Below are 15,518 nucleotides of genomic sequence, written 5' to 3' on the forward strand. Positions count from 1 at the left end.
TGCTAACAAGAGTTCCCCTATGTCCAAATTGATTGACCTTCCAATTAGAGTTCTCACATAACCATAACGGTACAATTTCTTGCATATACTTTGATTTCTTGACAAGCAACAAGTGAGGGAAACTATTGGCAAACCCTCACATACATGAGAGATGCAAATCTTATGCCATTGGTTCCAATCCTTTCCAACTTCACTACTAGCACTTTGACTCTCTCTCTCTCTCACTCTCTCTCTCTCTCTCTAGCAAATGAGAAAGGTGGGCTACTCTTGTGGCAAAGTCGAGGGATGTGTTGTGTGGCCAAATGACCACACACTAAAACCAAGCCTGCATTCTACTAATTGGCAATGACAAGACTCCTACATCAAATAGCTTAGACACATCTGTAAGCTTCATTGGAGACACATGGAAGGTGCAACTTGGACCTTCTCAAGGATGATCTTTGTGCTTGTCACAAAAAATTATGGCAATCTCCCCTCCATCTTTTACACTTTTGACGTAAAAAGGCCATTAACTTATTGTGGGGTTGTTCCTATGTAAGTCACAAGGGTTTCGCACCACATGCCACAATTTACTAGTTTATCAAGCATCTCAAAATTGTGCAATATGGGATAGTACATACCCTCACAAGGAATAGTTTTTAAAGCAAGGCAAAGCTTTAGTTTTCAATGCAAATGTTGTGATAAGAGGGCAAGAATTGTGCAATGCAATCGCCATAGTTTGTATGAAGGCCCTCTTAAAATAACTCTTCAAAATCAATGCAGATGTCACCTCTACAAAACAAAATACCCAAAAAGAAAAAAGACTTAAGGTGCATAAATAAAAGAGATTTTCAAAAAAATAAGAACTATCATATCATCTTTGTGGGGGTAGACTGGTTAGTGGAAGTACTCAAAATTCTCAAGTTGTCCTCCAGGGTTGAAAACTTAGATTGTAGGATATGCCTTTGAGTCACTAAATTATTTTTGTCATGCTAAAATTTAGCGTTTCTACTGTATAATTACAATCAAGTGGCTACCCCAGTGGTGAAATAACCGTCTGTTAAACTCACTGGCCTGGTTTCGAACCCTATTTCTCTCCGACACTCAGCGATACGTGTATTTAACCAACAGCACTAAACCGCCTGTTGCCTTCACAGGATATGAGTAGTGGAATTTGTTTGTGTTTTATGTGTAACTGCTTCTTGAATCTAATTTCAATGACCAGCAACACTAAACAACTGCGTTGCCTCCCACAACAGCACATGATTAGAGCAATTTGTTTGTGTGTCTGTCTTTTGGATCTAATTTCAATGGGATGCGTACAGATAGAACACTCTGATGCGTTATAGGACCGTATCTTATAGGATCTATACATTCGGCGTTCATAATCTATTCAAACATTTAGCAAACAAGGATTCCTTGTATTGCCATTTACTGCATCTGGATTTAGGGCACAAGAACAAATGTAACGTAGCATGATATGTCAATATATTTGATAATGGCAAGGCAATTCTGGGTTCAAAGCAACCATTCAAGCTTCAGCAAATGATTGTGTCCCAAATTTTGCCTTGTCTGGTTGTCCAAGCTTATTTGAAAAGATCTGAAGTATGATCTTAGCCCACTTGAGACAGAGAGAGAGAGATTGATGTGATTTGTGATGATGTGATGAGGCACATCTATGCATGCCCTTGATTACTTGGTTAAGACAGTTCATTTAAAGTCCAAGTCTGCAAAATGGCTTACAGCCATGACAGTGGCCTTAAATCCAGACTTTGATCCAATATATATTCCAGTAAATCATGTCTCCTCTTAAGAATGCTATTTTAGAGAGCTCTTTTCCACCTGTTCCTCCCCACAACTGAACCACATCACCCCAGGATAAGGCCTATGAGCTAAACATTGTGATGCAGTGATGAGCTTGCCTTAGTTCAAGGTTTCATACGCCTTTTCTCCTTCTCCCTGTGGAATGAAGAGTATCGAGGTGACCAGAGAAGATCACGCCAAGAGGATGATGCGGTCACCGTGTTGTCCCCATGTTTTCTCCTCTCTAGCAAGATACCAGCTGGAGAGTCAGAGCTTTTGGGCTTGTTGGCTGGACTGTTATATGCACTGCTACTCTGATGCTGCTTCAGAGGTATCTGTTGAGCCCGAGGACCATCCAAGATGATATGCCCTGCTTGTTTGGTGAAATTGCTGATGTTGGGGACACAAGGACTGCATATAATCTGATGAAGATCATTGTTCCGGCTCTGTGGGGCAGCTATGGTGGTCAAGCTGATTATGGCAGAGGATGAGGGAGATGGAGATGGGACAGTTGAAGAAACAGGTGGTGGATGGGGCTGCCTAGCCCTTCTGGCAGCACTAGTGCTTGTTGATGCATCCATTATGTACTCCTCATTGATTGACCTTCTCCTTGGGCTATCTGTCATTCCACTCAACATCGCACCCCGAAAGGCTTCTCTGAAACCTTCCTCTAGATCCCCTCCTTCATGCTCCCTCATTGAGCTCCTTCAATGTAGAAGAAAGCAGAAGATCAAAATGTCATACTATTAAACCTCAACTATGAGGACAATCAAAGCAAAAGAGTTATGAAGACTTCTAATTAGGTCAGCTCAAGCTTACACTTGAACTGCATTTGGCTTGATAATCTCAGTAATTGTCAGGTAGCATACACTTACTTTTGATTCAACATGCTATTCTATCTACATCAATGACTTTTGTTGTCTTGGACACCTTTAAGGTTCACTAAGACAAATAAATCAACTCCCTTCGTATATTTTGTACAAAGGGATGATATCAGGTTGATTCCTCCTGAACTGCACGATGTGGTTCTTACTGTCAACTAATAATCACAAGGCAGTGTATCAGATGCCATAAAACAATGGTTATGGATCTTTAACACTGCTCTAGAAACTCTTTGAATCAGCTCAACTAGCGGCTCAGTTAGATCTCTTTTAGTACATAGACATACAGGCATTGAAGCTTTTCTCCACAGGTTGTGCATGCCTCATTGCTTCAAGCTTTAAATGGCATTACAGTCTTACACATGAACACTTAGTTCATTATTTGTCACCATACACAAGATTCAATGCAAGCTGTGTGCACACAAATGCCAGACACGTGCTCGAGCATGTGTGCACAGACTTGCATCCAATGCATGTGATGCAAAAATAGAGAGTTACCTTCTGGACGTGGCAGAGGAGCAAATGCTGATGTTGCCAGGGGAGGTACTTCCTGCTCCATGTAGTTGCATCAAATTGTGATGATTACGATGAGGATGATGATTGTGCTGATGAGTAGATACAGCAGTAGCAGTAATAGCAGTAGATGGTGCCACTGGTGAAGCTCTAAAAAGATTTAGATCATTCGTGTAGGTACCATTGGATGTGGCAGTCACTTGGTGTTGGTGTTTTTTCTTACTGCCAGGAGTAAGGTGGTGCTGGTCATGCAGAGCTAAGGGGCTGCTGCTGGTTTCTACTAACTGCCCTGATTGGCTATATATGTACAAAGATGAGCTCCCTTCAGAGAAACCAGACACTGACCTTGTCTCAGAGGGAGCTGAGCTTGAAAGCCTCTTGGATTTGATGTTCAAACCCATCAAGCTCCCAGGCTTGCAAGACCAAGACTTCCGGCTCTCATGACGATCCTCCGATGTATCATGATGATTACTAGATCTCTCCAGCAGATCTTCTGCGGTTTGATGATGATCATGATTGGAATTCACCTCTTGCTTGATCTCCTTGATTACATCCACCCCACTAGTACCACAACGCAACAAATGCTTCAAAAGGATAGGTCCACCATTGATAGTGTTATCATTGCTGCTGGCAACCACATTTCTGTTGCCATGATTATCCCCCCTTATACTTCCTGATAATTCTTGATGATTCCTAGCAAATCTACTTGATTTCGCAGTGGCCACCGAAGATGCAGTGGACAATGCTGGGCTAGCACAAACATTTATCTGTTGCGTGGCTGTAATCATAGCTTTCAGCTCCACGCCAGGAACAGAGAATGCATTGGATTTGTCCACTGTTGCTCCAATGTTGCAACTAGAGGCACTTAAGCTATGGCGAGCACTACCTACAGCTGGGCTACCCTTGATTGTGTATTCATATTGATTGATGTTATCCATCATAATTCCTGCCTCCTGATCATCTGTGGAGCATCTTGTGCTATCCCCTGTCTGAGTAGCCACATCCATGTTGACACCCTCATAATCTTTGTCTGTACCTACCTCTGATGCATTGCTTGTTAGGAACAGTCTACCTCCCCTTCCTCCAGCTGCATGATCAGAGGATCGAGAAGCTTTTGGCCTTGGTGAGAGCCTCACAATTTGCCCAGATCTGGTACAGAACTCCACATCATAATCATCTTCATCCTCTTCTGGGATTTCTTGTATTGCACAATCCATAGACCTTGTGCTTCGAGATCGATTGGGTTTCTTGACCTCTTCTAACAGCTGCTGTGTGGTAAGGCTTAGCGTGTGGCCAGGCCCTCTGGTGAATTTGTTAGAGGGAGTGACAGATTGATGCTGATTCCCCTTTATCTCAGTGGGTGGTGACACACGAAAGCTCTTTGATGCAATAACTCCCTTTGGGACAATGCACTCTTGCTCATTCTTGATGTCTGAGAAGGAGCCTTTGATCGTTAATGTCTCTTTCTCCTTGACCACATGGCTGCTTTGATCAGTGCCTTCTCGAGGTCCGAGCTTCTTTTCAGGAACAGCCCCACATTTGCACTTGAATCCTGCAATATTTTGAGATCCCAATCAGACTTTGATCAATAGCAAACAGTGAATGGATTCATAGTGGTACTCTTTAATTTGGAACAAATTGCACTCTTATATTGGCACAAATGTCTTTTTCAAGCATCAGGGGTTCTTGCTTCTATTTCAGCATTATACCTTGCATATTAATGCTGTCCTTAATCTCTACCCCCATGAGCACATACTCGTTTTTGCAAAGAGGCTGAATCACATCATTGTCCCCAAGGTCATGCCAAATGAAGCCATTCTTGTAATTTCTGCACAGGTTAGCAAATGCCAAGAATGAGCTTGAACAAGCTACTCAAGCTTACAGCGAGAAGCAGCAGTCACATTTCAAAAAGTACCTCTTGAACGACCAGGCATAGGAATGAGGCATGGCTTTGCCCCTAAGCACAGCTAACCATCTCTTGACATCTGAGAGAAGAGCATGGCCCAATAAAAGAGGGAACATTCCCATAAGGTCAAATAGCAATGATTAGAATATCATCAGGAAGCAGTTTAAAAGAGCTGATATTAAGGACCAATCCCAAAACTTGATTGATAGCAAGCTATTTACACAGTATTTAGCATGCATATCATTTGATTGATGAGAAGCTATTTATACAGTATTTAGCATGCATATCATTTGATTGATGAGAAGCTATCTATACAGTAATTAACATGCATATCATTGATTTTGGTAAATGATCAATGTGGGATGATGAGGTGAACTCTCAGTAATTACTTGCTGTGATGCATGTCCAAAAACCAAGGGGAACTGTAGAACTAGTACAATGGATTGCTTAGCTCACCTTTGAGCCGCAGCCCTTCCTGAGCAGAACTTATGTAGCCTTCAATGAGATGAGGGTGGTCAAGCTGTCCACCTCCTTTGCTGAGGTAGTACACAATGTGGACTTTCCTTCTGGCAGCCTTGATCACCGTTTGAGGAGGCTTGAAGTCCATAGCTGATCAATTAGTAAGCTCTGCCTGATATGTGAGGCCACTCACACAGAAGTCATCAAATCCAACTTCAATTTTAGAGTCTCGGCGGTAGAGCCTTTTAACGAATCGGAATAGTTTGAGGCTTCCAAACCAACTTGAATTTAGAATCTCAGCTGCAATTGACAGTAGAAGTAGAGCCGTTTAGGTCATCAGAGTACTATGAATCTTGATTACTCATCTCAGAGACAGGATATGGAGAAGAGAGATTGAGTAATAATGAAAGGATACATGGATTCTTGCAACAGCAGCTGCCAGCGGCAGGGATAGCAGGAGGAAGGAGAGCGGTTGCGAGCAGTATATATGTATATATGTGTGTGTAATATTAATTGTATATAACTTTAGAAGGGTGGGCTGTAAGAAAAAAGAAGCTTTGTCTCATGACTCTTTTCTTAATAGAAGACGCAGTGCCAGAGTCATGTCGGTAAACAGGGATGGAAGCACAAAGAATAAAATCATTGCTGCAACACCAATATTAGCAAACACAATAATAATATATTACATTAATACAATAATGTGATGGTAAATTGTGGTTTTTGGAATTTTAACTTTTTCTTTTTTGCCCTTAGTGGGGCCGCTGTGTACATCCGATCCCTCATGCAAAACGCTCTGTAGCAGCAGCAGTCCCATTAGAGAGAGAGAGAGAGAGAGAGAGAGGAGCTAGATGGGAAAGAACAGGGCCAGCTGCAGACCCACGAGAGCACTGTGCCGTAGGAAAAAGAAATCTCTCTCTCTTCCCAAAAGAAAAGTTGGCCAATGCCTCCTTCCCCCTCTCTCTCACCAAGCTATCGTGTCCACCAAATATGAAGTAAAAGAAAACTAGGTGTTAAGAGCCACGTCCCACCAAAGGGCTCCATGGGCTCTCTGGAGAACATGAGGCTCTCGAGAGCTCACGATGCGCGATTGTGAACTTGAAATCGTCTTTGCAAATCAAGACACCATGGAAACCTGTGAATTTGTGATCTGGGTTGTGAATCAAGCCTGGTGGGAACAGGTTCCATGTGGCTTCACCATTATTATTTGTGGGAATACGGGCAAGTACTAAATATACAAATACCCTCCGTTTGCTCGACATTTTCACATACTTAGCAAGGTTTCTTACGATTTCCAATAAGTATTTGTGCATATTTTATCAAAACCTACATCACAACTTATAGCATTGAATAAGCTTGTGGTACTTGGTCGAGTGGATTCACTCTTCACCTTTTATGTGTTTCTTTATATATTAATCGATAAAGATCTATACCTTCCATAGGAAATCGTTACGTGCATTTAGCCCACGTCTACAAGACTTTCTTCAACATCTTGTTTGCAACTCTATACATGCACCCCTAAGGTGTTTCAAGAGAACTATATATTCTTTTAGGGATCTCATGAGCAAAGTAAATTTGCTAAATTTGCTATTAGGATAATTGTTGTGAAAATAAGATTTTCATTGTATATTTGCTATATGATTCGTGACTTGTCATAGGAGGTACAATCTTATGATAATTGCTATGCAAATATTATTATTTTTATTATTTCATTCTAATATATTTTCATTATTTATTTGTCTTATGATTCATGACTTGTTACATGTGATATTGTTTGTAACATTGATCCCATTATGCCTAGTAAATAGATGGCAAGGAAGTAATGTGTTTTGTGTTGTGGTAAGTAGCTTATTAAGCGAAGTTATTTTGAGTGAAGTGCATTCTAATACGCAAGGATTAATAATTTCTGGGGGCTTCATTAGTGCTAAATTATAATACTTGTTTTCCTCTCTAGTGTAAGGAAATTATTTATTTAGTTGTAACCTTTATGTAAGGCCTAAAGGGATAAACAATATTTTTGTATAAACCTTAGAAATGTTTATTTAATTAACAATAGGAGACCAAAAAACATATAATTCAAGTAAAGACAACAATAGAGTTTTTTTTTTCAATGTATTCTGAGCATAAATAGTCAATGCAAAGTTGTATTTACGTGCATGAGGAAGGAGGTCATATGCATGGGGGAAATTTGTATCCAATATTGTGTTGTGCACTCTTTTTTTCAATTTGTGTTTTTTTTTTACTTTTGGTTAATAATTAGTTATTATATGGTGAAGGACTATAACATAGATATTATTCTAAAGCTATTTTTTATTTGGCCAAAAAATTAGACCATTCTTGTGCTCCTTATCTTTTTTCGAATTGCTACTATGAGCACATTCCAACCCTATAAAGGAGAAGGAAGATATAATCCATGTGTTTTGAGCCTATTTGGAGATCAAGTCACTATGTTCTAAGGTCTACTGTTTGGAATATTGTTGGTCTATCCTCTATGTTTGGAGCTAAGCAGGTTTTATTTTGTGATCAACGAAAGTTCATTGACAAGGAACTCTTTATCTTTCATGTTGCTTTTAGACATTTTAGGTCCCCCTCCCCCCAACCTCAAGGCTTACATTCTTGGAAGTTGGAACATGTCCTAATAGGAAAAGGCTAGTTTATTGAGGGAATGAAAGGAAAGAACAAGGTAGTACAAGCTGGAACATGTCCTAAAAGGATAATTCCTAGTCTATTAAGGATATTGATCACAACCCTTCCACCAACAACATAATGATTAGAACCCAAGCCAAAAGATAGTTAGAAATTTGAGGCTCTTCTTTTAATTGGATTGTGATCAAGAACAAAGCCATTTTGGCTTGCTAACTTGCCAGATAAATTATGATACAGTCACATAGAGAACCTGAAGTATTCTTTGTTGCACTAGGAGTCACAACATGTGTGGGTACATTGTCCAAAGCATAGCCAAGACAATCATACTAATAAACAAGCTGATGGGTATAATTTAAACTTTGACTTGGGAGTAACCAAACATGGTAGACAAAGAACCTCCTCAAGAGGGGATACTCCATTTACTTGATGATGTAAATTATATATGACCCTACCTCATTGCTTGGCATACTTAATTCTCTTTTTTTAGCATTATCATTGATGGGCACAAACACTTTAACTTTGACTTGGGAGTAACCAAACATGGTAGAAATAGAACCTCCTCAAGAAGGGATACTCCATTGACTTGATGAAGTAAATTATGTATGGCACTACCTCATTACTTAGAATACTTATTCTATTTTTTTAGCATTATCTCGTTGACCTGTCGGTCATTCTCTCCTACTCAAGTGAGCTCTATAAACTCTCTATAATCGCATGTGAATGTTGTTAACTTGTAGTGTTCATAGTCCCCTATGTAGGTTATTAACTTGTGCATGAAACGGCCCAAGCTTTTTTATCTTTTTGTTGTTTAGATATTTGAGAGATTTTGTAAATGTTAATGTTTTGAATCATGTACTTTTACTTACCATGTAAAATCCCCAACTCTCCCTCCCTCTCTCCCTCCCTCCCCCCCCCCCCCCTCTCTCTCTCTCTCTCCCCATGCTTGCCATTTGTTGCTTCGGTTCTCTATCATAGATTTGAGAGGAGCTCTAAATTTCTCATGTTTAAGGATGGGAAACTACATGTAACTCTTTTTATAGGTTATAGTATTATTTTGCAAGAAGTTGTGAGCTTACTTTTGAGAGAAATCAGCTTCTATTATCCTTCAACTACTCTCACAATCATTGTGGGAGAGGTGAGGGAGGACTCATCACATGGGCTAAATACACGTGGGTGCATAAATGGACAACCAAAAAAGTATAAGACAATTTGAAAAATAATGAAAAGAATTTTTACTTTTTGCATACCTTCTAGCCTATGTTCTCTCTCTCTCTCTCTCTCTCTCTCTCTCTCTCTCTCTCTCTCTCTCTCTCTCTCTCTCTCCCCATAGGTAGAATTTACATTCACAAGGTACATAATGTAATTCCTTATGGGTTGTCAAAATGTTGGAAGTATCTAATATGACACCTACTACTCAACCATGCAATTATAACAAAAAATGCAATATGAGAGAGAGAGAGAGAGAGAGAGAGAGAGAGAGAGAGAGAGAGAGAGAGAGAGAGAGAGAGAGAGAGAGAGGGAGGGAGGGAGGGAGGGAGGGAGGGAGGGAGGGAGGGAGGGAGAGAGAGAGAGGGAGAGGGAGGGAGAGGGAGGGAGGGAGGGAGGGAGGGAGGAAGATGATGATGATGAACAAGAACAAGAAGAAGAGGAAAGTTTTGATGTGTTAGGAGCAATTCCAAGATTGCATAATGCATTTGAAATGAAGTAGCACTTGCACTAACCATGCCACCACCATACATGAAAATGAAACAAGGATGTAAAATCTCATTTAATTTAAACCACTCCCTATCTTCTATTCTCGTTTTAAAATGAAAAACTTTAATATTGTACTGGGTAAACATATAATGAATAAAGTAAAATAAGAGATCTAGCCATTTGCTAGCCTGCTACATGGTCATCTCACGTGAGGGAAAGTGCTCACTAGAGGAAGGGATAGTGCAGAAGGGTATCAAAAGGCTTTGCGCCCAAATGGATGCGTGGAGGTTGACTCTTATGTCGCTCATCTGAAGAATGCCCAAGTTGATTCACTATGCTGCAAAGTGCTATGGACATGCATAAGCTTAATGAAGCCAAAAGGGAGACCTTCTTGCCATCGCAAGAGAAGGTCCACAAGTCTCAATCTCCTCATGGAGGCTTTTTGTGGGCTCTACTTTGATTGTGCCTTTGGGTTGTTCTTGTTTTCATGGGGTGCATTCCAACTAAGGACAAGTTCCCCCATTGGTTCACAGCCATGTGCTCTAGTTCATTTCAAGTTTGTTACATGTGACTTCTTCTAGGTGGTGGTTGGTTCCCTAGTTGAGTGTGACTAGATCCTATCTTGCTCCATTGGATATCAAGGGAATTTGGTTCATGCCATGCCTTGGTGTGCATGCTTTTCTTCATCTAAGGTCCTTTTGTTTGAGTGCCAAGTTTGGGTGTCATTCCTAGGATTGCACTCAGTGTTTGATGCAAACATTCGAGAAATTGTCAGTGCCTTAGGGAAAGTTATTTATGTCCCCAAGGTGAAATTGTGCATGGTGCAAAACTTGAAGCCTAGCATTCCCTTAGTTTGTGGCGTGAACTCTTAGATGTTAAATATATCCTTTTGAAAGACATGCTTGACTTCACTTGGAGAAACAACTAAGCCTCTTTGACTTGGAGGGTGGCTCTTCTTGATAGAGCACACATTTTTGGAGGTGGCTAGTAGCTTGATCCATCGACCACACTAGTGATCACTAAGTTTAATACATGACCATTTTCCTTTTCTTCTAAGGTTTGCATCTCAAAGGTAATCATAGGAATTGTGGCCCTCCTCCCTTCAAACATACTCTCTTCCACAACATCCAAGTCTCAAGGCTAGGGTATATGAGGCTTGGGGATCCCCTATTACTAGTGGTGACTCTCCACAACAATGGGATCAGAAGATAACATTGAGCAATATAAGGATGCCAAAATTATGGCCATGAGAAAGCCAAATGAAATTGAGAGATGGTTCTTGCTATTGTATGTATATGTGATGGTCTTATGTCTACTTTTAGTCTTTATCCTAATGATTCATACCTTGCTTGCATCTTGCAAGAATCTAAGAGTTTCTTGGAACATTAGGAGGGGTCTTAAGTACAAGGTCCTTATTCAATCTCTCAAATTCAATAGTTGAATGTAAGGGAATGCCCTTCATCTATTTTCTTCAAAACAATTAAGAAAAAGAGGGCTTAAGATTTTATTTCAAAAGTAATTGATGAAAAGGAGGTGGTTCATCAAGGAGATGCTAAGGTAGACAAAGTTTTTAACCAATTTCTCTCTTCCATTGTGGGAAAAGACCCAACTTGCATTGGATTATTATGATCATCCTCTCTCCTTTTTAGAAGCCATGTCTCCTTCGATGCCAATGCATGCTACATGTCTACTAAATAGACCGTGTACTTCTAAAAAGCTTCACCAAGTAGTACTGAAGATAAAAAAGAATTATGAAGATGAACAAAGCATTGCCTCACTCTTTGGGTTCTATGGAGGAATAATACTATGTGTTGGGTTCGGTTGTCAATCATGCTAAATATAAGGTGCTACAACTCCATTATGAGGAGACCAATCTAATCTTACCTAAGTTTCATATTATTGATAGAGGGCATGGGAAGGTTATCTTAGGTATTTAGGGTGCCCTCTAGGGGTTGGCATCTCACAAAAGTAAAGATTCTTGTGGGTATTTGACAAGCATGATGGGAAATTGCAATATTGGATGAATCCTCCTCTTTCTACTTATGGTAAGCTTTGTGGTGGTTAAACACATCTTTCACTCCATGATAGTGTTTGTGACTTTGGTCTTTCCCTTCAACAAACTAGCAAGGGGATTGCTCGAGAAGAAATTTCAGGTTTTTGTTTTGACATCTAATTCAGAGAGAGGCTAGCACTCCATTTGTTGGGAGTAGGTGACTCCTCCACGTTAGTCTATCGGGCATGGAGTCCCTTACCTTTTCACTAGGTCAGTTAGTTTTGCTAGAAAGTGGTCGTAGATGATCGAATCTACTTAGCCTTGGGCATCACTCCATAGATTTTGGATCACTGCTATCCCTATCTCTAACTTGAAAGGAATAGAGACACAATGGTATAATAGGCTATTGTGTAAGCCCTTGAAGATTAAGATCAAGTAGTTGGATACAACCAACTCCATTATTAATTCATGGGCATTGTTTCTTTAAATAATTCAATGGATTAGAGACCCTATCAAGGGTTATGCAAGTGTTAGTCTTTCTATCTAGATCATTTCTTTACTAATTGAATCAAGCTCCTTTGTGGCCTTTGAGAATCCTAAGCTCTCTCTGGCACTGTACAAGAGAAAGCGATTCATCATCAATGGCATGACCTTTGGAATCCTCAAGATATGGATTGAATACCCTTATCGGGTTTTGCCTCTAGGTTTGGCTTGTCTCATGAGGAGATGGACTGGCTGGATTGTGTCAGGAGTAAGCTCTCCTAGGGTTGGCCAAGTTCCCCTAAGATGTGTCAACCCTTTGGTTTAAGGTACGTTGGCCTACGCAATTTCCCCCTTCTTAGGGCTAAATTCAAGTTGGTTGAGTCCAAACATACTTGGCTGCTCATGACTTGGAAATTTTGGAATAGAAGGGACAAGCATTGGTCTCTTGAATTTGTGGAGCTCGCCGTTCTACAGTCTGGGATGCCACTTTTTTGCCAAGTTCAATTTCTTTCTCTAGAAGGTATTGATGAGAAAAAGTTCTTATGTGGGATCATCTTAGTAAGTGGGCCCCTATTCCCCCAATATTCCCTATTTGTCATCGTGCCAATGAGGATGTTTATCGTGTATTCTAGGAGTGCAAGGGTTCTATGTCACTTTGGTATAAGATCCACGATTGGTTTTTCAAAGCTGGTCTACATGACAAGATCATGTGGAAGTAAGCCCTATTGGGAGTGAAAGGGAGGATGTTCCGCCTTCTTGGAATGTCATAAGGGCTATTGCCTTGTTGTCCTTTAAGCACCAAATTCCAAGCTTCCCATGGGCTTTAGTGTCCCTTGGGCTTTTAAGCATTTACCTTGGGCTTTAGTGTCCCTTGTGAATCATTTTTGTAAGGTCTTTGCCTGGATTTTGAGGGTGCTCTCGTTATGTGAGGGTGCTAACATGTCTAAGATAGTTTATTTCAAGCTTTCTTGCTCTATTTGAGTTTTCTCAAATAGATTGATGTACATATTAATTACTTTCTAATAATACAATACATAACATTTAAAAAAAACTTATAGTGTATAAAAATCACAATTGTGCTAAGGAGATACTTGCCAAAAAGTTACTTCTCACAAAAAAAGACTCATTGTGGAGTACATTAGATGACTCTCTTAAGGAGTACATTTGCTATTTTAAATACACCATCCTTATTCTTTAGGATCCTTAAACAAACTAATTTCAAGAAGTTCCTTTATGTATTCCTTGAAAGAAGAGCCCTTGAAAATTAGAAAGCCTAAGGTTGTCCTCCTAATAAGTTTATTTAGAGTAGTGAACTTCACTTCTAGCTAAAATCCATACACTTGCAAAATTTCTATCAAATCTAAATTCCAAGCATTCTTTTGCCCATTATCTCATGGATTGTTAAAGAAACGTAACTTAGCATATATTTATGAATTTAGAATTTGTTGCAACTTAAAGTGACTTCTTGGTAATATTTTCATTTATCTTCACATTTCACTATGGACCGAGGCTTGTATCAAAATATATTTTGTTCATTCAATGCAAAACAGATGGTAAAGAGAAATCCAGATGCCAAAGTGTAGATTTTTGTTTTTTGTGTGTGTAGCATAATTAGATAAAATGATAGAGTCATTCCATGTTGGCCATGAGATCTTTGCATTGTAGTAGTAGAAAAATGGATAGTACACAAGGATAGGTTTATTGTTTATTGCAATAGTCATTGTACCAACATCTTACTACTATATTATTTTAGCTATAGGTTCGGAAAGCCCCGAACCTCTAGAGGGCTTCTCGAACCTACTCCTTTTTCCAAACCTCCTTTCTTTAATCAAAACCCCCTCCCCTCCTCTCTTTCTCACGTGTAATATCTCATTTTCTCTTCCCCTTCCCTTTTTTCATTAAAGCCTCCCCTCCTCACCTCCCTTTTTAAAATTAAAACCCCATTCCCTTTTTAATTAAAATCCTCCCCCCCCTCTCTCTCATGTGTAGGGCCTAAGTTCTCTCTCTCTCTCTCTCTCTCTCTCTTAGATTAAAATTTTTAATTTAAAATTTTTTAATTAAATATTTAAAAAGTTTTTTTTTTAAATTTAATTTTTTTCGAACATAGTTTTTCACACACTTTGAGAAGGAGATAGAATAAAAGAGAGAGAGAGAAAAAGAAGGATAAAAAGAAAAAGACGGAAAGAGAAGGGGGAGAAAGAGGAAAGATAATAGTCTTTTTTAATTAAACATTTTTCTTCTCCTCCTGCCCCCTCTCTCTCATGCATAGGGCTTAGGTTTTTTTTCTCTCTCTCTCTCTCTCAAATTAAACTTTTTGTTTAATTAAAATAAGGGACACACACACACACACACACACACACACACACACACACACAAAAGAGCAAGGGAGGGAGAGAGAGAGAGGGGTTAAGAGAGAGAGAGAAAGAGAGAGCGAGAGAAAAATAAAAAAGGAAAAGAGAGGAGAGGGGGAGAGAGACAGAGAGAAGAAAATAAGAAGAAAAAAAGAGAGAATTTGAACACAAAGAGAATTATAGAGAAAGGAAATATAAAATTTAAAAGAAAGAGAAAATAAAAAAATTTAAAGAGAGAAGGAAAAAAAAGAAAAAAGAGGAGAAAAGGAAATGAGAGGAGAGGGGGGAGAGAGAGAGAGGAGAAGAAGAATAAGAAGAGAGAGGAAAAGAGGAAGAGAGATTGAGAAAAAGAGAAAATAGAAAAGTCTTTTTAAAATTTAACTATTTTTTAAGAGAGAGAGGAATGGAGAGAGAGAAAGAGAATATAAAATTTAAAAGAGAAAAGGAGAGAAGAAAAAGATAAAATTTAAAAGAGAGAGAGAAGAAAAAAAGGAAAATTAGGAGAAAGGGGAGAAGAAGAAAAGGGGACGGAAAGAGAGAGAGAGAGAGAGAGGAGAAGAGAGAGAATATAAACATAAAGAGAGAATTATATATAAGGAAAATATAAAATTTACATACTTTAAGAGAGACTGAGGGGGGAGGGAAGAAAGTGAAAGAAGAAGAAGAAGAGAGAGGGAACATGTAGAGAGAATTATAGAGAGAGAAAATATCAAATTTAAAAAATAGAGGAGAAAGAGAGAGAGAGAGAGAAAAGAAAAATTTTAAAAAGAGAATGAAGAGAGAAAGAGAGAAGAAGAAAAAAAAGGAACAAA

General features: G+C 39.3%; 1 protein-coding gene across 1 annotated transcript; it reads right to left on the reverse strand.

Annotated features, from left to right (window-relative positions):
* Positions 1 to 1,290: 1,290 nt before the first annotated feature.
* LOC148029461 (uncharacterized) lies at positions 1,291 to 6,313 on the reverse strand. Its single transcript, XM_087688281.1, has 5 exons — positions 5,539 to 6,313; positions 5,092 to 5,161; positions 4,886 to 5,004; positions 3,162 to 4,728; positions 1,291 to 2,487 (listed from the first exon to the last, which is right to left on the reverse strand). The coding sequence occupies exons 1-5, from the start codon at positions 5,687 to 5,689 to the stop codon at positions 1,908 to 1,910; spliced, it is 2,487 nt and encodes an 828-aa protein (XP_087544407.1). The 5' UTR covers positions 5,690 to 6,313; the 3' UTR covers positions 1,291 to 1,907.
* Positions 6,314 to 15,518: the final 9,205 nt, after the last annotated feature.

The sequence above is a fragment of the Lygodium microphyllum genome, chromosome 11, assembly GCF_053477565.2.
Source record: "Lygodium microphyllum isolate KBCC chromosome 11, Lygodium_microphyllum_v1.1.10, whole genome shotgun sequence".
Lineage (NCBI taxonomy): Eukaryota > Viridiplantae > Streptophyta > Polypodiopsida > Schizaeales > Lygodiaceae > Lygodium > Lygodium microphyllum.